Source organism: Tupaia chinensis, unplaced genomic scaffold (assembly GCF_000334495.1).
Source record: "Tupaia chinensis unplaced genomic scaffold, TupChi_1.0 Scaffold147038_1, whole genome shotgun sequence".
NCBI classification, from domain to species: Eukaryota; Metazoa; Chordata; class Mammalia; order Scandentia; family Tupaiidae; genus Tupaia; species Tupaia belangeri.
Window position 1 is genome coordinate 2,095,955 of NW_006206889.1, and position 27,247 is coordinate 2,123,201.

The 27,247-nt window shown below is 43.1% G+C and overlaps 1 protein-coding gene across 2 annotated transcripts in view; it reads left to right on the top strand.

Annotated features, from left to right (window-relative positions):
* Positions 1 to 27,247, top strand: part of TRAPPC10 (trafficking protein particle complex subunit 10) — a 107,751-nt gene that overhangs the window by 29,988 nt on the left and 50,516 nt on the right. Inside the window, exons 5-7 of one of the 2 annotated variants that reach the window (XM_027768656.1) lie at positions 2,046 to 2,241; positions 7,043 to 7,154; positions 11,169 to 11,416. In XM_027768656.1, the coding sequence (XP_027624457.1) occupies positions 2,046 to 2,241; positions 7,043 to 7,154; positions 11,169 to 11,416 (556 nt within the window). Of the gene's footprint in view, positions 1 to 2,045; positions 2,242 to 7,042; positions 7,155 to 8,632; positions 8,768 to 11,168; positions 11,417 to 27,247 lie in introns of those variants that run through there. The other variant, XM_027768657.1, reaches the window with a different exon arrangement.

The window sequence follows — 27,247 nt, forward strand, 5'->3', positions numbered from 1 at the left end:
AGGTGGTCCTGCTCACATACTGCCAGTAATGCCAGCCGTGTAGGCCACGTGACTATGTTGTCATGCAGCCTTCCACATCAGTGTCATCCAGGGAAACAACAGGGGAAGCAGCCTTAGGTGGGTGTCTTTTTCATGCTTCCCACAATACTGGGCATGTAGTAATGTCCAAGCTTGCTTTATTTATAGTTTAAATTAAATACTAGGTTGTTGAGCTTATGATTTGTCTTAGAGACATTTCATGCAATCTGGACCTGTGGACACTTAAGGTTTGTTGTTCATGTATTATTTCACCAAAGGAATCAACTAAATGTCTTAATAAGATGCAGCATAACTGAAAGTGTGTTCTCTCTTTGTGGCTCAATTACTAACTTTTACTCTGGAAGAGGAGTAGACTGCTGTGAAGCCTGGAAGGAAGACATTTCTGCTACACCCTGCTGGGAAATGGGCCCACATTGAATAAGCACTGAGGCAGGGTTCAGACCAAACCAAGCAGTCTTTAAGATATCTTTTAATTTAACGAAAGAAATCCTATTTGCTCAGGATCAGATTGCTATTAGTGAGTTGTATGAGTCTCAAATTATGAAATGTTCAACCTGTATAATTATTTTTTTGAAGTACCTATTGATTATTTTTAAGTCTATGTTTGTAATTTTTATTTCATTTCATTTATTTATTTATTTATTTGAGAGATTTTTGCTCTAGGGCGCATGTGCTTGCCGGAGAGACACAGAGAGAGAGAGACAGAAAGCAATAAATCACTCCCCCTCCCCCAGGAAGGATGGCCATGCCACAGTCCCTTCTCCTCCATTGTCCTTCTTGGGATTTTGGGCACACATGCACATGCTCTCAGTGTGAGTTTTAAGCTGCCGGGTCTAGGGCTTGGACTGTGGTTGATTACGTAGGAGTCTAGCAATGTAACCATTATGTCATCTGCTCCAATTTTTATTTAATTTCTAAAAGTACATTTGTATTGCGCCATCTAAAACTTTCTCATTACTATCTTTTATACATAAAATTTAACCATTTTATTTTCAGTCAGTTAATGGTTTTGATTTTCATTATTTGCAAAGCTAATTTAAATTTTTTTAAGAACTATATTATTTAACTTTATTTATTATTATTATTATTCTTTTCCAGTTTGATCAGAGAGAGACAGAATGAGAGAGAGGGAAAGTGAGAAAGCAAGCCACCAGGTTTGAGACTCGAACTGTGGTTGGCCATGTGGGAGTCCAGCACCCTCAACCACCATGCCACCTGCCGGCCCCAACATTTTGTTTTTAACTTTATATTTCTCTTTAAATTTTCATTATAAATAGTGCATGTTCACTGTAGACTTAAAAAAGGTGATGAGCAAAAAAATTAAAAAAGGACTCTACTCTTAGTATTTTGGCATGTATCTTTTCTGACCTTTTTCTTATGCATATGTAATATATTATGCATAATGTTTTATTTCGCTTTTTTCATTTAATATACTTTTTTTTGCAAATGGTAAATCTATTTCTATATCTTTAATATTAGCAAATGTATAAAATTTCATAGTGTTAATGTACCATATGTTATTTATCAGTCCTTTGCTGGGTTTAGTTAGAAGTTAGTGTTCTAACTAACTTAATTACAAACAACAATATTGGGAATACTTTCCTAGTTCAAATGTTGTGTACATCCTTAATTATTTACTTAGGCTAAATTCCTTAAAGGGAAATTGCTTGGTAAAAGCTTCTGTGCATTTTCCGGGCTTTTGGTAAATCCTGCCAAATCAGAGATTAACTGATTAGCTGGTGGTGCCAGCAGTAGTCCAATCAGACGCTGAGATTTCAGCCTGAGCTTCTCATTACACTGCAGCTCTGTGAGCAGCAGCTCAGGGAAGCCCGTGCAGTTTGTGTACCTGGGAAGATACTGCTATTCTCCAGAGGGGTCTTGCCTTCTCTAACTTTATTAGCTCTTGCATTCTGAGCCAGCCACCATCTATGCTTGACCTGAACTCCTAGAGCAGATTGGTGCTGTGCTTGGAGAGTCTCCCAGGTAGCCCATTCATGTCTTCACAGGTGTGTCGTACTCTCCGACCCTTTGAAGGACTCTTCTCGAACTCAGGAATCCTGGAATGCCTTCCTGACCAAACTCAGGACGTTGTTGCTTATGTCCTTTACCAAGAACCTGGGCAAATTTGAGGATGACATGAGAACCTTGAGGGAGAAGAGGACTGAGCCAGGCTGGAGCTTCTGTGACTATTTCATGGTTCAGGTACTCAGCAAAATACAGATTTACCTGATTCCTTCTTCCTTCCCTGCTGCCCTGCCCTCTGCACTCATCCTTCCTCCTCCTTTTCTTTTTAAATATAAGGCAGCTCTCCTGGTAATTTTTATGGACATATTTTATAATAAAGATGATACAGTAGCCGGAATAGATGTTTTAGTTTCTTGGCTCATAAAGCAGATCTGAGATGGTCTCTACTGGGTCCCCTACTGCTGTAGAGCTTGGCATCCCACCTTGTCCTCAGGGCCATCTTAATTTTGTTCCCATCCTGGGGCTGCTGGGTGTCCATTGTGGAAATGCATCAGGCAGAGGTGCTCAGTAGTGGATGGTGATACTGATGGCAAAGTGAATAGTCAGTACCTGCCATATTTGTGGGGACATAATAGTTTTAGTTTATAACCTTGAGTTTCAATAAAGGATCATGTTAAACTCGTTTCTTCACTGTAATTTACAAAAATGTTTAGACATTTAGTCTCAGCCATGGTAGCATGCGCTATGTACGGCTGCTCAACAGACTCGGGTCACACTGGAGGCCCAGGTTTGATTTTCTGTCATAGTTTGGTGTGTGGCACATGCCTGTGGTCCCAGTTATTCAGGAGGTTGAAGCAGGAGAGTTGTGACACAGCAATCTCCTGCCCAAGAGATCACAGTTCCCCCTCCCGCCCTGCAACACAAACATGGTTAGGCTTAAAAATTGTGTTTATAGTCATCTCTTTTTCTTTCAAGAAGAAAGTCTTAAATGATCAAAGGATTTGTAATAGTTTAATTTGGAGGAGGGGAGTCCCAACACTGTAAACAGTGACACGTGTGTTGTGCTTTGGATTTCTATTTTCTGTTCACACTTTTTTGATAGAGAAGAGTAATTTTTGTATTTAGATATCAACTATACATTAATTACTGAAGAAATAATGCATTTCAAATAAATAAAAGACCCGTTCTAATTAGAAATTTTGATTGTTATTTCTTATTCTGAGTCTTACCTCTTGGGTGTGTGTGAGTATGTTAATAACCCTCTGTATGACTGATGAATTGCAAACCGAGCACTTCCCTGTCTTTGTACCCTTCAGGCTTACTCAGCCCCATGTCTGGTAGTTACAGACAAGGAAAGTGAGAGGCTAAGTAAAACCAGTGGTGGTGGATGGAATAAGAGTGTCATGGTAGACCCAGGTGTCATTGATGGGTGGGTAGATGAGTAAGTAGAGTCAGAAATACAGATGTGTATGTGTATGAGAGATAGTACACATGAGTATTCCCTCGCTCTGTCCACTGACAGGGCATAGAAATAGTGATACACCAGTGCAAAGAGCATACCAGATGCCAAGGTCTTGGTTCCTAAACTCCATTTCCCAGGACTCCTTGTATAAGTGGCTAATTGCAGACTGGGGCAGCAAACATGCAAAATGGGCCTGGAAGATCCTGTAGAAGCAGCACACGAGGAATCATCCCATTAAAAGATGGGGGTTTGGAGGACGCAGTCCTCTGAAGGGGCCTCCTGATGTTGCGCCATGGCCAGTGCAGTATGAGCCACAGCATAAAGATGAAAGAATTGGATCTTTTTTTTTTTTCTTTTGAGAGGTTTTTTTTGTTTGTTTTGGTTGTTTGTTTGTTTGTTTTTTTTTTTGGCTATAGGGCATGAAAACTTGCCAGAAATACAGAGAGACAGAAAGCGAGAAAACACCCCACAGAGGAGGTGGCCATGCTGCAGTTCCTTCTCCATTCTCCTCTTGGGATCTTGGGTATACATGCACACACACCTGGTGTGAGTTTAAGCCACTGGGTCTGGGACTTGAACCCCAGTTGACTACATGGGAGTCCAGCGACATAGCCATTATGCCAACTGCTGGTTTCAGAATTGGATCTTAACTCTTGGAATAAAATTAACATCTGTGTGTAACATTGACATCCACTGATGTAAGCAAGTAGCTTATGAAATAAGTAGTTGAAGGGAAAGGTTCATCTCTTCCATATAGGATGGTTGCAGTTAAGAGAATGTAGAAGGAAAGAAAAATAGAAAATCACCTTTAGGCAAATGCTTCTGTAAGAAGTGTTAGAGACAGGATTGCTGAGGGATGGCAAAAGCCTGAGAAGAGGCAGGTCCGTGTATTCTCAAAGTTTCTCTCCAAGATGTCTGAACTGCAAAGAGCAATGCTAACCACAGCAGGGGACCCAGTGGGAAGCACCTGAATCAGGTGACCAAGGCCAGCATCACCCATGATCGGACAGACTGCCATCGTGACTTCTCAAGAAGATACATGACAAAGGCACATCTGTCTGTGAAGGAAGCATGGTCTCACAGCAGGCATATGAAAGAATCACATGAGTCCAAATGAGAGACATTGGAAAGAATAACTTATCAGAAGTTATCAAGATCCTTAACAAGGGCCCCAAGGACAAGGAAAGACTGAGAAAGTGCTCCATGCTACAGGAGACCTAAGGGAAGTGACAGCTCAGCACAATACAGGAACCAATGCAGAAAAGGGTCATTTATGGTAAAAATCGTGTAAGGACTGCTCGGTTAATAATTTTACTAAGTATATTCAGTGTGAGTTTTCTGGTTTTGCTAACTGTCCTACAGTTACATCAGATGTCAACATTATAGAAGGCTAAGTAGGGGCTTTATGGAAACTACCTTTTTTAAAACACATTTTTGTAAGTCCAAAATTGATTCAGAATTAAAAAATGAATTAGGAAATCCTGATACACTATAGCATGCATGAACCTTAGGGACATTATATTAAGCAGAACAAGCCATCACATGAAGATAAGTACTGCATGCTTCCTCCTGTCTGAGACTCCTGGAGTGGTCAAAGTCTTAGAGATGGACAGCAGGTTAGAGGGCCCTGGGGGCTGGGAGCTGGGTCCTGTTGGGAAGATGGGAAGGTTTTGGAGGTCGGTGGCACAACAATGTGAATGTACTTAGCAATACTGACTGTGCACTAAAACGATGGTAAAAATGGTAAGTTTTACATTGTGTATGTTTTATCATAAATAAAGAAATAACGAATTTAATGATGTGCTCAGTCTTGAAAATAGTTCATAAAGAAAGAAAATTTCAGTGTAACTTAGCAGTGTCTCTAATAAAACGCTGCCCATCGTTGTTTCAGGGGAAGCAAGACATGGAAGTGTGCTTGGGAGTCCTGGGGTTCAGGAGGGGACAGTTAAGTGCTTCTCCTCTGGGTCACTGCTAGTAGAGAAGAAAAGAGCTAACACTGACTGCCTGCCTACTGGGTGCGGGACTCTTTTTTGTGCATTGTACAGAAAATTTCACACGAACCAGCTTGCTCTCAATTGCCACCCAGTGAGTAGCACCTCAGCCTTGAGAGGTCTCAGAATAGTGCCCACAAGTTCCCACAAGGTGGAACTAGGTTCTAAATACCTGATATGTCAGGGTATAGAATTACATTTTCCTGGCTTTTAGGTTTTTATTTTTTTAAAAATTTGCTATAGGGCATGAGTGCTCATTAGAGAGAAAGAGAGAGAGAGAGAGCACCCCCCTGGGGGTGGGGGCAGAATGGCCATACCACAATTCCTCTTCCATCCCCATATCCCATCTCCAGATTCGGGACATGCATGCACACATGCCTGGTGTGCTTTTAAAGCCACTGGGTCCTGGACTTAAAGCAAGCAGCTGACCATTTGGGATCTAGCTACCTTAACCACCACACTGCCACTGGTTTCTGGTTTTTACTTTGTAATGTGTAGTAATGGAGTCCAGAAAAGAAAAAAAAAAGAAAAAACACCTGTTATCATCTCTTTACATTGTTTTCATTCCTCCAATACTATCAAGCACTGACACATGTCCAGTCTTACCAGTATGCAGCTTTCTCGGGCTTATGTGACTGGTGAAGAGAGGAGATAATGAGTAAATGATGCAGAGTGGCAGAAAGAAGCCATTGTGAGGCAGGGGTGGTGTGGAGTGCTGGAGGGAAGAGAGCAACCATTCTGAAGAGAATGTCCAGGGATGGACACCAAGCACTTGGTGGAGCAGAGCCTGAAGAACAGGTCAAGAACAAGCCCTGTGGGTATTTCGACGCAGAGTGAAGAGGCAGTATAAAGTCTGCAAGGCAACTGTGTGCAGCACACGTAAGGGGCGAAAGGCCTTGGTGACGGGCTGAGTCCGTGAGGTTTGAGAGGCAGCACTAGAAAAGGAGGGGAGGTAAATCTTGCCTGGGATCCTCCCAAAAGACGAAGGATTCTCCCTGAATATGAGGAGCCGCTGTAACCTCAAGTGGTTAGACCGTGAGGAGAGCACAGTCACTGTGGGAAAAATTTGGACCTGCATGCCCAAGGCATCCTTAAGTGTCCAGGTGAGGGTGTTGATTGCAGTTGGGGCCACATAATCTGATCTGAGCTGCAGTCAGATTTGGTCGTCATACTGTGGAGATTTCTGTAAGATCACTGCATGGACATACTGAGTGTAGAAAGAGGAAGTCCAAGGGCCTCTTGGGCCACAAGAGGAACCAGTAGGCAGACTGAAGGCAGGGAACTGCAGGTGGCCTGTGTCTGAGATGGCAAGGAAGGCACCAGGGACAGGAGGGTGACTGGTTGTGTCTAGTGTGCCAGTAGAGGGATGAGTTCAGAATCATCCTGTCCTTGTTCTGCTTGTTCGCACTGCCCGTCACTGCCTGTGAAAATGATGGCATGTTATGGTTTTCATTTAGCAGAGCACAAGCAGTCCTAAGTGCTGCGAGCTGTTCTCTGACAAACTACTGTGCCTACATATTGTTTCCATAAGCCTGGTTTCAGTCATCTGTGGTTTTACTTTTTCTTAAACTTCTTTTGGAATCAGGAGGAGCTTGCCTTTGTATTCGAGATGCTGCAGCAGTTTGAAGACGCCTTGGTGCAATATGATGAGCTGGATGCCCTGTTTTCTCAGTATGTCGTCAACTTCGGTGCTGGCGGTGCCACCCAGTGAGTAGCACCTCAGCCTTGAGAGGTCTCAGAATAGTGCCCACAAGTTCCCACAAGGTGGAACTAGGTTCTAAATACCTGATATGTCAGGGTATAGAATTACATTTTCCTGGCTTTTAGGTTTTTATTTTTTTAAAAATTTGCTATAGGGCATGAGTGCTCATTAGAGAGAAAGAGAGAGAGAGAGAGCACCCCCCTGGGGGTGGGGGCAGAATGGCCATACCACAATTCCTCTTCCATCCCCATATCCCATCTCCAGATTCGGGACATGCATGCACACATGCCTGGTGTGCTTTTTAAGCCACTGGGTCCTGGACTTAAAGCAAGCAGCTGACCATTTGGGATCTAGCTACCTTAACCACCACACTGCCACTGGTTTCTGGTTTTTACTTTGTAATGTGTAGTAATGGAGTCCAGAAAAGAAAAAAAAAAGAAAAAACACCTGTTATCATCTCTTTACATTGTTTTCATTCCTCCAATACTATCAAGCACTGACACATGTCCAGTCTTACCAGTATGCAGCTTTCTCGGGCTTATGTGACTGGTGAAGAGAGGAGATAATGAGTAAATGATGCAGAGTGGCAGAAAGAAGCCATTGTGAGGCAGGGGTGGTGTGGAGTGCTGGAGGGAAGAGAGCAACCATTCTGAAGAGAATGTCCAGGGATGGACACCAAGCACTTGGTGGAGCAGAGCCTGAAGAACAGGTCAAGAACAAGCCCTGTGGGTATTTCGACGCAGAGTGAAGAGGCAGTATAAAGTCTGCAAGGCAACTGTGTGCAGCACACGTAAGGGGCGAAAGGCCTTGGTGACGGGCTGAGTCCGTGAGGTTTGAGAGGCAGCACTAGAAAAGGAGGGGAGGTAAATCTTGCCTGGGATCCTCCCAAAAGACGAAGGATTCTCCCTGAATATGAGGAGCCGCTGTAACCTCAAGTGGTTAGACCGTGAGGAGAGCACAGTCACTGTGGGAAAAATTTGGACCTGCATGCCCAAGGCATCCTTAAGTGTCCAGGTGAGGGTGTTGATTGCAGTTGGGGCCACATAATCTGATCTGAGCTGCAGTCAGATTTGGTCGTCATACTGTGGAGATTTCTGTAAGATCACTGCATGGACATACTGAGTGTAGAAAGAGGAAGTCCAAGGGCCTCTTGGGCCACAAGAGGAACCAGTAGGCAGACTGAAGGCAGGGAACTGCAGGTGGCCTGTGTCTGAGATGGCAAGGAAGGCACCAGGGACAGGAGGGTGACTGGTTGTGTCTAGTGTGCCAGTAGAGGGATGAGTTCAGAATCATCCTGTCCTTGTTCTGCTTGTTCGCACTGCCCGTCACTGCCTGTGAAAATGATGGCATGTTATGGTTTTCACTTAGCAGAGCACAAGCAGTCCTAAGTGCTGCGAGCTGTTCTCTGACAAACTACTGTGCCTACATATTGTTTCCATAAGCCTGGTTTCAGTCATCTGTGGTTTTACTTTTTCTTAAACTTCTTTTGGAATCAGGAGGAGCTTGCCTTTGTATTCGAGATGCTGCAGCAGTTTGAAGACGCCTTGGTGCAATATGATGAGCTGGATGCCCTGTTTTCTCAGTATGTCGTCAACTTCGGTGCTGGCGGTGAGTAGTGACATTTCTCTACCTTCAGGCCTCCTGAAGCTGACACTGAGTCATCATTCTTACTGTTGCTTTTATATAATTTATGAAGAATGTATTCGGATGATTCCTATAGGACATGAGATCAGAATTAAGACTTAGTCACTTTCATTTTTAGAAGGACTTTACGTAATAAAAGCATTTAAGACATTTTTTTAGGCATAAAGCATCATTTCTACATCTTAGCAGCATGCTAACAATGTTTCCGATTCTGTATCCCCTCGTTAGCGTAGGCATGGAAGACTCCTGCCTGCATCTATGTAAAAGTTGTGTTTTTGGAATTTGAATGCTATTGCATTGAGGTTTTTTTTTTAAAGAGTCATTTATTTTTGTTGTTGTTGTTATTATTATTTTAATTTGACCAGAGAAAGAGAGAGAAAGGGAAGTGACAAAGCAAGCCATCAGGTCCAGGACTCGAACTGCATTTGGCCATGTGGGAGTCCAGTGCCCTAAACACTGTGCCACCTGCCAGCCCCCTGCCTTGAGTTTTAAATGATACCATTGTAATGGGTGTTAATCTTTTAAACTTTTAAATGATATCTTAAGTTTTTTATTATGAAATTAATACAGTGAAACCATATACCAATAAAAAATGTATAATCCTCCTTAATATTCTTTATTGATAATTTATTTTGCTAGAAGTAATATTGTATGATGTAGGCATTTCTTTAGCTTCTCTTTTTTCAGTTACATCATCACAGCCATTTCTCCAAGTTACAGAGCAGGTTCCAAGTTATTTTTGTTAGTAGCTGCATGATACTTGCTGTTGTGAGTTCCTGCGAGTTTGTTCAAATGTCCTTTGGGCATTTGGGATATTTCCTACTTCTTGCTACCACTGCAGGCAGTGCTGTAACAGACCACTTTGCTGGGTGTTCTTGGTGAGAACCCTACCACTTTGTCTGGAGGTGGGAGTGCTAAGGGAACTAGAAGTGCAGTGTCAGCTAGAGAGCCTGTAGGAACGTGAGGTGCTGGAGATAGCCAGTGCCAGTTGGGGTGCTTTTCCTAGCATGGGAAAGAAAATGACATGTCATTGGCTGCTTCCCACTCCAGTGTTTATCAAGTTCAGGTTTGGTTATCATGCTCCATTAAGATGCAAGTATAAACATATAACCAAAGCAAAGTTGCTGATTAAATTTTTAAAAATAGAAGAGATAAAACTTTATTTCCTGTATTTACATACCCATATTATACATAGATTTCATTAAGTATTTTAAATATTTCTTTTACTGCATTTCACATAATCACTTCGTTTTTTTTTCTCTTAGTTTTAAAATAACTCTGGGGCTATTTAAAATCCAAAAATAGGTCTGAACCTAGTTTTGCAGCTAAATGATAGATCATTCACTTTTCTTTTGTTCAACAATCACAGAGGCCTGCTGTTCGCCAGGCACTGTTCTGAACACAGGGAAACAGTGCAGAACCCTCTTTCATGGAGTTGCATGAAGGGAGCAGACTCAGAAAAATAGCACAAAATGTCCTGTCCAGCAACAGGAGGTGCAGGCGGCAGAGTGGGGGCTACTGACTTCAGATCGGGTGGGTGTGGTAACTCGGAGGTGGCTGCCTCTGCACAGGGGTGGGGGCACTGTGAGCTCTAGCATCTCTGAGCAGAAGTTCGGTTCGGCCATGGGCTGTTGCTGTAGCAGCACCTCCATGGCAAGTATTGACCTGTCCCTTCCCTAGGAGTGTGGTAAGCTGGCTAGGGTGCCCCTCTTCCAGAGTGACAAAAGTAGGTTAAACTTTTCTTTCATAAGGATCGAATAACTGGTTATTATAAATTCTTATATTTATTTGCAGGTCATTTTTGAGTCTCAGGACTACAAGTTAAAATTGGGGATCCTTATAATTTTTCACAAGTGAAGATTTTTTCCCTCCTGCTTACTGCTACTGTGTCTTCCCTATACTAACCATCTCTTCCTTTGGGAGCTCAACTCAGGTAGTTGATTGACATGGTTGTGTTAGGGAAATAAGGAAGAGTATGGAAAACAAGAAGGAAAATACAGCCAGCTACCAGCCCTCAGGTGAAGGCAAGGCAGCCTGGTTATATACTAGCGCCTTCTGTAGGCCTAAGTGACACAGCCAGAGGTGTCTCTACACCACAGCCCCCCCAAGGGTGACACTCATGACCTATGGGCATGCTAAGAGCATATGCTTTGTTGTCCAGGTCCTATTACCTTTGCTCAGCCCCCCAATGCTGGGATCTAGATGGCTATACTTGTGGGGAGGACCCCATTCTGCTTCCTTAGCTAGACTAGGGTGGTGGTGGGCAGAGAGGAACTACTGGCGAGGTTGTCCCTTTGTCCCAAGTTAAGCAGCTTGTAAGGTAAAGGATACAAGTCAATGCCTTTCATGATCTGTGTTTGTTTAGATGGTGCCAATTGGCTGACTTTTTTCTGCCAGCCGGTGAAGAGCTGGAATGGATTGATCCTCCGAAAGCCAATAGACATGGAGAAGCGGGAACTCATACAGAGGCAAGAAGCCACCCTGTTAGACCTGCGCAGCTACCTGTTTTCGCGCCAGTGCACCTTGCTCCTCTTCCTTCAGAGGCCCTGGGAGGTGGCTCAGCGCGCCCTAGAGCTGCTACACAACTGTGTGCAGGAACTAAAGCTCTTGGAAGTGAGTGGCTCTTAATCAATTTCCTGTTTCTTTCCTTCTTTTTAAAAAAAATTGCTATAGGGTGTGCTTGCTAGAGAGAGACAGAAAGAGGGGGATATGTGAGAGAGCACTTCCCCAGGAGGTATGGCCACACTGTAATCCCTTCTTCATTCTCCTCTCGAGATTTGGGGCATGTGTGCACATGTTCCTAGCATGTTTTTCATGCTTCTGGATCCGGGACTAGAACCACACAGTTAGCCATGTGGGATCCAGCCACCTTAACCACCATTCTACAGGCTGGCCTTCCGATTTCCTGCTTTCTTTGTTGTTCATACAGGAGACTCTTGAAGTCTGAGGCATTGAATTATTGGTGCTCAGAAAAGAGTTTTCTTTTTTCAGTTTCTTTAATTTTAAGTAAAGTATTTGTATACTTACTTTTTAGCAGTAATTTCTCAGTATAATTTCTGCTCTCAGAGTGGTGAAGATTGTGTAGGTCCAAAGCAAGCCTCTCAGGTCAGCTTCTGACTACAGCTTTTAGGTACCTTGAGTTTGCATGCAGTGAGCTGGTCTTCACTGGGAGATGTGGTCACATAGGTGGCAATGGGGAGATGCATAGCAGGCACCAAGCTAATGTAAGGCAGTCACTCATGAGCACATGTGTGTGCGCGTATGCATGTACGTACATCGTGGGTGTGTAGAAGAACCAGTTAACAAACAAACGTTTGCCTTTAAAGATTAGTTTGCCTGAGGACTGGCGAACGCTGGCTACCTATAGAGTTGGGGCCGCTTGGTATAGTGAAGAGATTTTAAAGACTTTTTGAGGCCAGTGGTTCTCACCTTTTTGTATTGATGACCTCTTTCCTTAACAGTTCACATATGCACATACACAATGTCACATATAATTTCATAGGTTACATGTACTTACACCCCACTTCCCATTCCCCTCTTAAGGTCTAAGCGAGTGGTCTGATTCCATTTTACAGACATGCAGACTCAAAATGGCTAAGTGCCTTACCCTGGCAGCATTGTAAGTCCCACATGTACTTCTGTTGTGCCCCACATTAGGGTTCCCAAGGGCCATAGTCATTGTATTAAGGCCTTCCTAGAAAGGATTCAAGAATATAAATTTACCATGTTAGTGAAACCATTGATAGAGTATATAATATAGTAACTTACTTTTGTGTACCCCAGTATACAAGTAACAAGCTCAACACTTAGTTTGCAATCATCTTAAAAGATTTAAACTAACTAATTAATTTTTACCTAAGTGAAGAGAACTTACTGGGTTGTCACAGAAATTATGACAAAAATATTTTTCTATGCAAAAATGTGTCATGACTTTTCCAACGACCCAACAGTTAATTTCTGAAGGAAAATGTATATTTCAGAGATAATCTCAGTAGCTAGCCTAGCTGAAGAATAAACTCAAGAATTTAGGAATTTTATTTATTTATTTTTTGCCTTAGATACCCAATAAAGAAAATGAGAAAAAAAATAACATTTTCCAACTCAAACGGATGTTCTTGGCTACCTTTGACCTGTGATGGCACAGATGTGGAGTCTGGCTGGGTGCTCCATGGGATAAGGCTGTGAGATGCCCACTCATTAATAGAACAGGGCACTCTCTGTATGTGCCTGGAGTTTTACCTGACTTAGAGAGTTTCGTCTTGTTAATAGGTAGGGAAGAAAATTGCAGTGTGTATTAGAATTTCAGTGGTTCAAACTGGCCTTTTCAAATGAGAACTCCAGGAGGATTTGTTAGAAAGTGCTGCTGCTCAGTGCTGTGTCTGGATGTGATCTGACTGAGGAGGTGCATGTGCTGGGAGCTTGGTCCCCAGTTTAATGATGTTGAGAGGTGGGGGCACCTTTAGGAGGTGCAGCCTTGTGGGCCATATTTGAATCGTGAATATATTAATGCCATCTGGAGGTAAGGAGGAAGTTTCCTCTCAGAAATAGGTTAGTTCCTGCCAGCATGGGTTGTTAAAAGAATAGGACGGCTGTCCCAGGTCAGTCTCCCCCACAGGTGCTCCCTTCCCTTCCTACTTCTGTTGGCCATGCCATCACATAGAATAGGTGCCAGCCCCATGCTCTTGGACTTTCCAGCCAAGAATCGGGAGCCAACTTAACCCGTATTCTTTTCAGGTCCCCCCCCTCAGGTGTTGCTTTTGAGCAACACAGTATCGGACAACCAACCAACTGGGGCCAGCATGTTTTTCAAGTCCTGTGTACTCAGTGTGGGTAGGGAAACCTGAGGGTATAAACCTAGTCCCAGCTCAAATTCCAGGATTCAAGAACCTTTTTCAACTTCATCTCATCTTAGATCGTTGACTAGCAGTAGCATGGCTGTGGCCTACAGAGAGGAGGAGGGGAAGAGTTCTTGCAGCCAGGGACACCTAGGTAGCTCAGCAGGCCCCTTTGGCACTGCCTTGTACTCTCCTCTAGAGGTTCTGGATGCTACAAACGAGTTTACTGATAGAATACACGGCTCACCAGGCAGTGAGAGTGTGGGAGGTACAGGGAGGGGATATACTTCTGGTGCAGTAGGGATGGTGACTCCTCTGCTGGCATGGCTCACTAGGTCTTTACCCTACCATGGGTCCCTTCTTGTTCCAGCATCTGCAGACAGCGTAGATGAGCTGTGGAGACTTGTATACATAGCCCTGTTCGTTCACCTCAGAGCAGCATGCTCACTTCCTCCTGCCAGCTTCCCCAGGGCGCAGGAGGTTCCTGTGGCCTTCTTAGCTCACCTTCTAAATTCTGCAATGCCTCTGGCCATAGAAGAGGGAAATAGAAATTGTCAAATCTTACCTGTTTGTCTGTAAGAGCAGTGTGTGTGTAGTGGACAGGTGTGACTCTTTATACCAGCAGAGTCACCTTTGGCACACATGGAATAACTACTCAAGACACAGAGATCTGAGTCAAGAGGGAGAGGGAGAGGCCATACCAGGCATGCACCTCCTAAAGCCTCTTTCATCCTTTGTATTTATTAGGGCAAAAGAGGAAGGAAAGTTGTTTTTTAGAGAGTCAGAAAAATAAAGGGATTTCCAGAACAGGTTGGTTTTGGTATTGATTAGGAGGGGTAAGGCTAAAGACACCAGAGGCTGGAAAGAACACCTTGGAATCTGGAAAAGTGCGTTTATCAGATCACACACCCGACTGATGGCCTCCTATTGTTTGCAAGCAGGAAGGCCACATTCCCTGAGCATGCATTCACTCAGAGTCCATAAATCCATGCTGTTCTAGATGCGTGGCATTTCTGTTTTTCTCTAACAGGCAGGTGCCTCTTCTCTTTGGCAGCTTGTGAGCTCATGTTTAGCCACTTGGCACCTGCTGGTCCCCCAGGCTCTCACCCACTGGTGTGGGGGCCCAATGAGGGCATCTTAGGTGCTCCATGTTGTTTAAGTGCTTCTGTCCCATTGTAGGATTCTTCTGGCCCATTTCACATCTGGGTAAAAGTGTTATTGTCTTCTTGATCTTGCCTTGAGTGAGTGTCCCCTGCAAGAGAAATCATGTTTGTTGCACTCTTTGACTTTCTAGATCTCCTGTGTCCCCTCTGGGAGGAGCTGACTGAAGCTGCATGCTAGGCTCCAGTGGAGACATTCCATCCACTTTCTACCATCTCAGTCTCTTTTTGGAGACCCACTTCCTGTTCCCTATCCTGCTCTTGTTGTACACAGCTGGGTATAAGTGTGGCTGACCTGTCCCTTGACACCCTGTCTTGTGTGCTGCACCTGTTAGATTCCTGAGTGGGACTTGCTGACCTGCTTTGTCAGACCCTTAACTGAAGCCACATGATTCTTGACATGCTTCGTCTCTGGGCTTACCTAGCTCCAAGTTCAGTGCTATTGCCTTGTGGCGTTTCCCTGCCAACCTCTTCACATCTAAGGCCTTATTCTCACTTGTGCAAATAGTTTTACTCTGGTCTTATTTTAGAGTTATTTTGTGAGAATTTAGATTTAGGAAGACGGTTGAACATAGAGGCTGGGAGTGTGGGCTCTGCACCCAGCAACCCAGCCTGTCAGTCTTTAGACCCCACCTTTTAGGGGCTGGGTGACTTTTGAGTCATTTATTTTCCCTGATATTTTTTAAGGCACTTGTTCTCACCTCCATCCCCTTCTCGCCCCTTTCTAAAGTTTATCTGTTCCCTGAGTGAGAGGGTCATACACGACATCCCCAACAGGGTCTTGATATAAGGATCCATTTGCTGCCCCAGGCAACTCAGATCATGGACACACACATGTGTTGTATACTCAGGAAGGTTCCTGGATGTGAACTAGGAACCTCATGTAGATCTGCCTCCAGAGCTTTACCACTGTGCTGCTCTTGAGCCCCTCCTTTCCTTAAAAGCTTCCTTTTTCTCACCTGTGATGGAGACACTGGCTGTCATCTGAGCTGCGAGGGTCCTGTGAGGGGCTGTGTACAGGCTGCTAAGTGCAGCGCCAGCCCAGAGCCCTCATATGTGCTACCCCTCCCTCCCTGTGTGCATCCTTGCTGATGTCCTGCATGGGTATTTCTTCCAAAGGACTGAGAAGTACTCACCTACTGGGTAGCATGCTTGGGAATACAGAAGCTGTGTGGTAACATCACTACAAAATTCTTTCTACTCTCTCATCTGGGTTAGATTTTTTTCTATACACTTTTTTTTGTTTTGTTTTTTGAGGATGAAGAGTTGTTACATCAGATAAGTTTTACAGTTGGCAATTAACATGAAATGCTTATTCCTAGAATTTCTTTAAATGTTGGGGACCAGCAGTTAGCATAATGGCTATGTCCCTGGACTCTTAAGTAGCTGACCGCGGTTCGAGTCCCAGACCCGGTGGCTTAAACTCATGCCGGATGTGTGTGCGTGCGTGCGTGCGTGCGTGCCCAAGATCCCAAGAGGAGAATGGAGGAGAAGGGATTGCAGCGTGGCCATCTTCCCAGGGGTGATTTCTTGCTTTCTGTCTCTCTGTCTTTCTGGCAAGCTCACATGCCCTATAGCAAAAACCTCTCCAAAAAAAAAAAGAATTTCTTTAAATTTTTGTGTAAAGATTCAATTCAAAAGACTCAAAATTATTTAATATTTCTACACATTTGATTCTACTCTTAAAAATGTATCTATTTCACTGTGACTGGGTTAGCTCTCTGGTTGATTTTTTTATTTTATTTTATTTTTTTTATTCATATCAGTGTCCAGAAGGCTCACATTCTGACAGGGCTGGGGAAGCTGAGTGGCTATAGTGGAGACAGAGGCCGGGGACTCACTTCCTGATTGGTGTGTCCTTTGTCTTAAAATGTCTTTTCAGAGAGAGGAAGCAGTGTAATGGCTAGATATGAAGGAAGCAACGCTCCACTTCTGTTGTAGGGCTTTGATCCATAGCATTGGGGTACTGGCAACACACCCCACCTCAACACCCTCAGGGTATCACTAACCTGGGCCAGTTTCTCAGATCGAAAATGTGTGAAAATGGAAATAGTACCTCCCCTATATGACCAGCTATTGGGGGTAGGGGAAAATCCCTAAAATTAAGCAGATTGGGCAGGACTGATCTAAAAAATCCAGAATCTGAAACACTCCAGAATGTAAAACTTTTTGAAGGCCGACATCATGTCACAAATGGGAAATCTCATACCTAACCTCATGTGACAGTTCAGTCAGAACATTGCAGTACAGAAATATTATATAATACTGCCTTCAGGCTATGTGTAGAAGATGTATGAAACCTAAGTGAATTTCACATTTACACTTGGGTCTTATCACAACATCTCATTATGTATATGCAAATACTCCAAAATCTGAAAAAAAAATCCTAAATCTGAAACACTTCTTGTCTCAAGCATTTTGGATAAGGGATATTTAATGTGTCAGTTCTCTGTGTGTTCAAAGTATTTCATCACGAGTGGCTGACTGTGGTTCGAGTCCAGGACCCAGAAGCTTGAAAATCACACCAAATGCATGTGCATATGTGCCCCAAATCCCAAGGAGAATGGAAGAAAGGGATTGTGGTGTGGCCACACCCCCCTGGGGCGTAGTTTCTCACTTTTCCTCTCACTGTCTCTGTTTTTCTCTCTCTTAGGTGAACTCATATGCCTTATGAAAAAAAAAATTCTTAAAAAAATTCCGTAACAGGGTATTTTTTTTAACAATACTTATTTTCCTCCTATTTACCAAAAGTTTAATATTTTCTTTATGTGAATTTGGAAAATAAAGACAGATATATAGAAAATGTCCTAATTTGGGAGGCCAGCAAGTGGCATGGTGGTTAAGGGTGCTGGACTGTCACATGGCCAACCGCAGTTTAAGTCCCAGACCCGGCTTGCTTTCTCATTTTCCCTCTCTTTTTCACTCTTTCTCTCTCGTTCTCTGTCCCTTTCTGGTCAAATTAAAATAAGTAAATAAATAAAGGTGGTAAAATAATTCTTTAAAAAAAGAAGTCCTAATTTTTTTCTGGCTTATGGCCTTTCTTTTTTTTTTTTTTGGAGAGATTTTTCGCTATAAGGTATGTGCGCTCGCCAGACAGAGAGAGACATAGAGACAGAAAGCGAGAAATCACCCCCCATGGGGGATGGTCACGCCGCAATCCCTTCTCCTCCATTCTCCTCTTGGGATCTTGGGCATGTACGCACACATGCCCGGCGTGAGTTTTAAGCCACCGGGTCTGGGACACGAACTGTGGTCGACTACGTGGGCAACATAGCCATTATGCCAACTGCTGGTTCCCTGGCTTATGGCCTTTTTTAGATATAGGTGAATTGCAATTATCTATCCAGTCCTGTTTTGAGCATTTGACTTGTTCAGAATCCTTTGCAGTTGTAGCAGTATGTGTTCTTGTATATGTATCTTTTCATGTAAATTTGTACAAGTAGAATTGATAGATCAGTGATAAACATTTTTTTAAAACTGGTGTGTGAGCTTTTGGGGTTTGGAGAGAGAGTGAAAGTCAGAAAGCATCTCCTGTGGGGAATGGTCATGTAGTTCCTTCTCCATTTTTCCTTTCTTATGGGATTTTTGGCACTTACACATATGCTCCAGGTGTGTTTTTCAAACTGTTGGTCCTGGGACTTGAACAGTGCAGCCAGCCTTGCCATGTGTAATGTAGCCACTATAACTACCATTCCTTGGGCTAGTCTGATACACATTTTTTTTTTTTTAAGAAAAAAATACCCCCGCCCCCCACCTTTAAATTTTGCTAGAGGGCACCTGTACTTGCCAGAGGTGGGGAGAAATGAACAGTCTTATTCTTGTGGGGAGTGATCATGTCACAATCCCCTCTCCTCCAACTATTTGTCTGTTCAGGATCTTGGACATGCATGTGCACGTGCCCAGTGTGTTTCTCAAGCTGCTGTGTCTGGAACTCAAACTGAAGTCGATCATGTGGGATTTAACCACCTTAACCAATACTACATGGGCTGACCCTAAAAGTTTTTAATATACATCGTCGTGCCTTCCAGAAAGGTTTTCCCATTTCAGTCACACTAGCTATGCCTGTTTTTCTGAGCTTTTGGTAAGAAAAAAGTATGATATGTATATATTTTAATCTTGACCAATTGGTAAATGAGGACAATATGAGGATGATATTTTCTAGAAGAGTATTATATATTTCTTACAATGATTGTCCAAAAATTTTTTTGTTGTTCTGAAATGTGCTCACTTTGGTACTATATTATTGGCTCAGTTTCTGGAAGTGTGCCAGGAAGTTCAGGGTTCCTCTTGTCCCAGAAGAGTCACCTATTCTTGGCAGTGAGATGGCCAGAACCATGTATGAGATGTGATCATAGTTAACTAACTGGTCAGTTTGTGAAAAGAGGCTGTGTATGGTCAACTTTCAGCTTGAGCCAGAGAGAAAAGATAAATTAAAGCTGGCCAGCTGAAGTTGGTATTCTAAAGTTCAAGCCTGGTAGGGGACAAAGGCAGAAGTGTATCAGGGAATATTTTTTTTTGTATGTTTTTAGTTTCTTTATTAATTATACAGAGCACATGTGCATACATGCTTGAGAGAGATGCATCCTTAACAGGGCTGGTCATGCTGTGATCTTGTCCCCAGCCATCCACTATCTTGGGTGTGCGCGTGTGCACCTGGTGTGTTTTAGGAGTCTGAACCTGAGGTCAGCCATGTGGCATCCAGCACTGTAGCTCACCACAATACCAACTGTGCCACAGAGGCTGGGCCTCTGGGGGAATCTCACTGGTGTTTACTGGGGACTTGCTGTGTATCAGACATAGCAGGGGTCCTGTGGTAAGAGGCAGATGGTATTGTGTGACCTTGTGTCATGAGGCCTTGAACATGAAGAGTGGTAGGAATGGACAAGGGGAGGTAAATGCATGTGGACAGATACTGAAGAAGAATCTGTAAGAATTGATAACTCCCTGGAAAAAAGAGAAAGAGCCAGAGAACTATCAAGAGTCATTTAAGAGGGGTTGGCAGGTGACTTGGCTGGGGCACTGGACTCCCACATGACCAACCATGTTTAAGTCCCAGACCTAGAGGATTGCTTTCTCAATCTCCATCTCTCTCTGGTCAAATTAAAAATAATAAAAAATAATAATAATAATTAAAAAGAAATCATTCACAAGATACTTGCTTGCTTTCCATGTACCTGAATCAACAGGGTGTTGGAGGGAGACAGAAATGGACCCTATTCACCTGCAGGAAACCCCAAAGCAAGTGTACTGAACCAGCCATTTACCTGGATATTACAGCACCGTGCTACAGGCAGTGACAAAGCATGTCCGGGTGCAGAATTAGCATAAAGGAAACTGCTATGGTTTGAAAATTTGTCCCCTCTTAAGCTCGTATTAATACTTGATCTCCTTTACAACAGTATTAAGTAGCGGAGCCGAGTAAGAGGTGATTAGGTATTGAGGGCTGTGCCTCTTAAATGGATTATTCCTTTCATATATAATGAGTTATGGCCAGAGTGGGTTACTATAAAGGTATCCCAGTCTTGCTTTGTGACACATGCTTTGTCTTGTCATGTGATGCCCTATGCTGCCTTGGAACTCCACAGAGTGTCCCTACCAACAAGAAGGCCCTCACTAGGTGTGGCCCCTTGACTGTGGATCTCCAGAATTCTATGCTGAATAAAACTACATTCTTTGTAAATTACCCAGTCCGTGGAATTCATTTATGGTAACAGCAAGCAGCCTAAGACTGAGGGACACAGCAGCTCTGTGGTGCTCATCATAGGGTCAGTACATCAGTCAGTCAACATTTATACAGTGCCTGATAGGTGCTACGGAAGGTTTCTAGAGGTATTGGGAGTCAGGTTATGAAGGCCTCTGTGTGTTGTTTTGGAGCTAGCAAGGGGCAAGTGATGGGTTGGAGTCAGGAAAGGCATCAGGACCTGTGGGTACCAAAGGCAGAGAGGTGCCAAGGGTCAGATGGAGGTCAGGAGAAGTTTATAAACTTCTGTTATAATTCAAGGTGCAGTTCTAAACTAAGGCAATTAAGTCAAGTTTTAAATAAATGGATTGCAGAAAAATTTGGTGATTACATGGTGCTAAGTCCACTGGATATCCACATGAAAAACAAGTGCAGATCTCATACCATAGGTAAATTTAATTCCACATGGAGTTTTTAATCAAAACATGAAAAGATAGAGCAAGAATGCTCTAGAAGATAACAGGGAAAACACCTTCATGACCTTAGATTGGAAAATATTTCTTCAACAGGACATGAGCAGCGCTAACCACAGAGGAAGAGAATGACACCTGGGGCTACATAGAGATGGGCCATTCCCTTCATCGGAAGATACCATTGAATGAGTGAAAAGGCCAGTTGCAGAATGGAAGAACATTGTGGTGTCTGCAGTCAAAAAGGACTCATACCCAGGATATATGAAGAACTCCCGTAAATCAATTAAAAAGATGAATGCATCAGTAGGAAAGCAGAAGAGAGGACACCTAAGTGGCCAATAGTATATGACAAGATGCTAAGTCTCATAGCCACAGTGAGGTGCAAAAGGAAACCCCAGTAGATTGCAGCACACCCCATCCCGCCCCCAGGATGACTAAATGGCAGGGCCTAGTGAATGTCAGCAAGAGGACAAAGGGACCACACCTTATTCACTAAGGAGAGTGTGAGTTGGCACAGCTGCTTTGGAAAGTTGTTTGGCACTATCTGATGGAGCAAGATGTCCATATTCCCTGGACCCAGCTGTTCTGTACCAAGTGTGTTCAGAAACATGCCCCTATACACCAAAAGGCAAGCACAGAAATGCTTGTGCAGCACATGTCATCACAGCTGACAACTGGGAAGAGCCTGTTGTCCATCGTGTACATGGATGACATTATTCTGGCATGTACCCACAGTAGAATAGCATACAGCAGTGAAAAGTAGTGAATTGTAGTAGATGAATCTTCAGAATTTGCAGTTGAGCTAGAGTTAGACACAAAAGGATACATACTTTTTTTTTTTGGAGAAGTTTTTGCTATAGGGTGCTTATGTTTGCCAAAAAGACAGAGAGAGAGACAGAGAGACAGAAAGTGAGAAATCACCCCCCAGGGGGATGCCCACGCCACAATCCCTTCTCCTCCATTCTTCTCTCGGGATCCTGGGTACACACACGCATGCGCCCAGTGTGAGTTTAAGCCACTGGGTCCGGGACTTGAACCATTGTCGACTACATGGGAATTCAGCGACATAGCCATTATGCTAACTGCTGGTCCCAAGGATACATACTTTTTGTTTCCTTATTTTTAAAATTCAAAATTAAGGAAACCAGTTTGTTGTGAATATTGGGCTATGATAGATTTGCAGTGGAGCTAGTGACTGGCTAGGATCCCTGGGGTGTCTGCTACTCTCAATTTTCCATTCATGGTGGGCATGGCAGGGATTCACATAGGACTTGTGTGTTTTTCAGTATATAGGTTATATTCAAAAGGTAGCATTAAGACCGGCTCAGGGGTCAAATGATGCTAGATCCATATGGAGGGTTACAAGTTTAATTCCTGTATACACCAGGCACATACGCCCAAGATCTTCACTGGCTGGCAAGGCTAGCAGTAGCATGGGATTCTTAAGGATTCTCATCTCTCTCTCTGTGTCTTTCACTCTCATGAAAGAAATAAATAAACTTGTAAAAATAAAAAAAGAAAAGAAAAGATGTATCAAAAGAAAAATAAATTAAGAGAACGCCTTTAATTTTATGCTTGGTAAGTAGTAAAATGGCTCTTGCCATTGCTAATAACATAGGAATCAGGAGAAGAGGAGGGACTTTAAGAAAATCACAGAATACATATTAAGAAATTAGTTAAGAAAGTCTGTAATTTCCAAAAGGCAGTATTCAGTGGCCAGGATATGTGGAGATGCACAGCATAATTTCTCATTTACAAAAATGTGAATTGTCAGGAGATTGCGACCATACCCAGTTCCTAAATGACATGAGAGAACTGCATGTCCTGCTGATCAGGCACTACTTATAGCAGAGCAATCATGGTCTCATGGAGTCAGGGCAGCTGCATGGGCTTCCAGGTGATGACATCAAACAGGTATGAGCAGACAAGCTACAGAGGTAGGGCTTCTGGGGGAGGCCTCATCTGTTGAGTTAAGTGTCAGTGAGGCTTCTCTGTAGGTTTGTAGAGATACATAAAAAGCGGGACTTACTGGGGAGTGAGCTCACACCATTATGGTGGCTGAGGAATAGCCCCCACAGTCTGTCTGCAAGTTGGAAATGCTGGGATTCCAATAGCATGGGTCAGTGCAAGTCTGTAGACCTCAGAGGCAGGAGAACTAATACAACTCCCAGCTCAAGGCTGACAGCCTGAGAACCCAGGGGCTGCTGGTGTAAATACTGTAGTCTGAAGGCAGATGAGTTCTGATGTTGAGAACAGAGGAAGTCTATCTTGCTCTGTTTGAGAAGAGACCCATTCATCTTCTGTATTTAATCTGTCTCAGCCTCTTGTTGATTGAATCATTTCCATTCATATTGAGGGCAGGTCTTCCACATCTAGTTAACTCAAGCTCGGTGTTGTTCCCTCCTAGAAGTCTTTTCCTAGGTATCAGTCTGGCTGAGGGAAACCCCCAAACTAACCACCATAAGGCTGTGAGTCTGCATCAGCTGCGTTTTAGGAGTGAATGCTGGCACTTTTGGACAGGTGTAAAGCCATGGCTGTGGAACGGTTACTGTTTCCAAATATTTTCAAGCTTCATCATAAATGGATGAAAGAAAATTTAAGAAAAGGCAGATAATTCCAGGTCTTGGTGAGGATGTAGAGCAGTTGGAACTTATGTATGCTGATGCAGTGCAGGTTGTATCATGCTATGGGATGTTCTCTGGCATGGAAAAAGATAAAATGACTCTTACCTACCAAAACTTGGACACATGCCTGCCTATGAGACAGCAATTCTTGGGTGTGTTCCCCGAAAACATGAGTCCCACCACAGTCCAGTGTAGGAGTGTTCCCCGAAGTCTGTGAGCCTTCATGCGAGTCTGACTGAAGGGCTTTTTCTCATCCACTTCTTAATAGAGAATGTTGGTGTAGTCATGTGACAAGGTTCCAGGGTTTGTGAATTACCTTGCTCAGTGGATCCTGTGTAGTGAAGGGGTCCTGCTCAGGGCCCCTCAAGGTGGCAGCTCTTTGTTAACGCCCTACCTGTACAGATGCTAGAGGAGGTAGTGGTCTCATTGTTTAAGAGCCTTCCTGGTGCTATCTCCTCCTTGTATCTGAGCTCTTGCTTCTCTGCTCAGTATTCCTGTGGAGGAGGGGCACTTGGTGCTGCCGGTTCTTCCTGAGCACCCTTTGGGAGGGTGGGGGATATTGCAAATAGCTTTATCCATAGCAGCCAAAAACACTTGCCAGCAGAAGAGCAGGTGAATTAAAGGTGTGATGCACGGTAATAGCAAAAGATAAGCCACTGGTAGTCTACATGATCGAATATACTGACATGTTGAACAAAAGAAAGTGTATATCCATAAAAGGATGTCATGTGATTCCATTGATATGAAGTTCAAAAATCAGGAGAAAGTAATTGATGTTGTTAGAAGTCAGAATGAGAGCTAATGACTTTGGGGTAGGTCTTGACTGGAAAAAGGGCATGAAAGAAGAACTTTCTCAGATAATGGAAATACCTTATTTCTTGATGGAGGGCGTAGTTACCTATGTAGAAATTCACTGAGCTCTATAGTATTTTTGCCTTATATACCTCATTGTGTGTATTTTGTAACTTGTTTAAAAAAATAAAGCACATTTTATTTTTTCTCAGAGGACAATTCTTCAGTACTTAAAGACTCAGCTTCTTCTTACATGGGCTTTGGTGGAGGGTAAGGGCAGCACCCACAGGTCTAAATTAGGGTGGGGGTGTTTGGTTCCTCTGAGCTTCACGAGATTGGTTCCTGACTACCTTGCTGTGAATGGTGCAACTCACACAGTAATGTAACTTCACTACAGCTTGGGGAGCACATAGACATTGAAGACACTTGCTTTGGAGATGTCCCTGAGGCTGCGACCTCTACCATGTTTCAGATGTTGAACATTTTTTTTTTTTTTTGGGGGGGGTGTGTATGCTCGCCAGAAAGACAGAGAGAGACAGAGATAGAAAGTGAGAAATCACCTCCCGGGGGGGGATGGTCACGTTATAGTCCCTTCTCCTCTATTCTCCTCTCGGGATTTTGGACACATACGCACATGCGCCTGGCGTGATTTTAAGCCACCAGGTCCAGGACTCGAACTGTGGTCGACTACATTGAAGTCTAGTGATATAGCCATTATGCTAACTGCTGGTCCTGAAAAACTTCTTAATAACTTCTTTGTCCTTGGGCATGCATCGGGCACAGTTCATGCAGCAAATAGGCTGAACATGGCTGCAACCCTTTTTGGCATGGCTGTTCCTTCTTTTCTTCTTCATCTTGGAAGCAAGGCCCTGAGAGAGGTCTGCAACACTTTTTTTTTTTTTTTTAATTAATGAAAAAAGTATCCCTACAATTATAGTTTAAGTAAATTTGTTTCATTAAAACTTTGGAAAGTCTTAGATGACCTACTGTGAAGGTCTGGCTGCTGCAGAGCCTACCTGTACCGAGCCTTGGAAAAGTGTGAGAAGACACTAATAGCTAGCAGTTGGGGTTTGGGAGCTGAGAGGCCCACATGTGAGTAGTAACATAACAGGAGACACTATATGATGTGCCAAATCAATGTGCATGTCTTTTTTCAGTCAAAACTTACATTTAAAATGATTTGTGATAAGAAACATAAGAAGCTGTGGCACTCTGAAAATAGAGACAGTTAGAATGCATAGCTCCTGAGAAGAACTTGTGGTAGAAACTCCAGTGTTGCACAGTGAGTGCCCAGAGGGAAGGGGGGCTGAGGGTCACTGTATAGGACTTTAATAGGCTTTGGGTTCCAGTTATTTTTATTATCATTTTAATGGAAACTTATCATACCACAGGAGGCTGGGCAGTCTAAGATGAAGTTGCTGTTGTCTGGCAAGGCTCTGCTTTTTCATAATGCCTTCCGTTTGTCTTCACATGGTGCAAAGAGTGAGGATCTCTCTTTCTCCTTTTTAATTGCCAGAGGACATACATATTCACCAAAGAGAGAAAGAGAAATGGAGAAAGTACCTCCTAATGGGATGTGGTCATGCAGCAATCTCTTCTCCATTTCTCCATGACCCCAGTATCTGGGGCCCATATACTCAGCATGTTTTTTAAGCCACTGTGGCTAGGAGTCAAACCATGATGGTTGGCCATGTGGAATCTGACTCCCTTAATCACTAGGCTATAAGAACACACACACACACACACACACACACACACACACGGTGAATGCTGTGTGAAGACCCCCTTTTTTTTTTTTTTAATTTGCCACAAGGCAAGTGCACTCACCAGAGAGAGAGGGAGAGGGAGAAAGTAACCACCAACAGAAAGTGGTGGTCATGACATAATCCCTCCTCCATTTCTTCATCCTGCCAGAATTTTGGGCACTTATGTGCCCCACATGTTTTTCAAGCTGCTGGGGCAGAGATTCATACCACACAGTTGGCAACATGCGTTCTGGTTCCCTTATGTACTATGCCACAGGGCCAGTCCTATCTTATTATTAGTTTTATTTTAAGTTTATTTGTTCCATGAGCAAGAGACAGATAGATAGAGACAGACAGTACCACCAATAGGGTCTCTTATTTATTTATTTATTTATTTACTTACTTACAGTAATTTACTATACATCAATACAGTATACAAAATTAGATTTTCCATCCAGTATACATTGTATATTGGCTCAATCAAGGATATTTCCAAATGTTATCATCAACAAATAATTTTCTATTTCTTACTTCTTATATATTTTTCTTTTTTCTTTTTTTCCTTTTGATTCCATACCACTCACCCTCTCCCTACTCCCCCACTTCTCTCACACTGTCTCTGGTATATACAGTTGTTTTCCATGCCATTTTTTCACATTTTATTCACTAAAGATACTAATTTAAAGACTTTAAATAACAAGCACAGCTGACATGTACATCGCATGTCTGACTTTATGTGTAAGCCTCTGTGAGTAAAGTGAACATACTATAAAGTAGCACCTCGCCTTGGCTATATAGCTTACTGCAGTCATGAAATAAGTATTAATAGGTAAGCCTTTTTTAATTAAAAGAAAAATTTTTAATTTTAATAGATCAAAATAAAAAAAAGTTAAGAAAAATTTGCTTAACACTTAAAGTCCGGAAACAGGATACAGTTCAGATAATAGGTGGATGAACCTATCAACAGTTCAAGAGAAGACAAAAATCCTTAAATATGGAAATCAAAGCATTGAAGAAAGTAAGTAATGTTGGGACCAGCAGATGGCATAATGGCTACGTTGCTAGACTCCCATGTAGTCAACTGTGGTTCGAGTCCTGGACCCAGTGGCTTAAACTCACACCGGGTGTGTGTGTG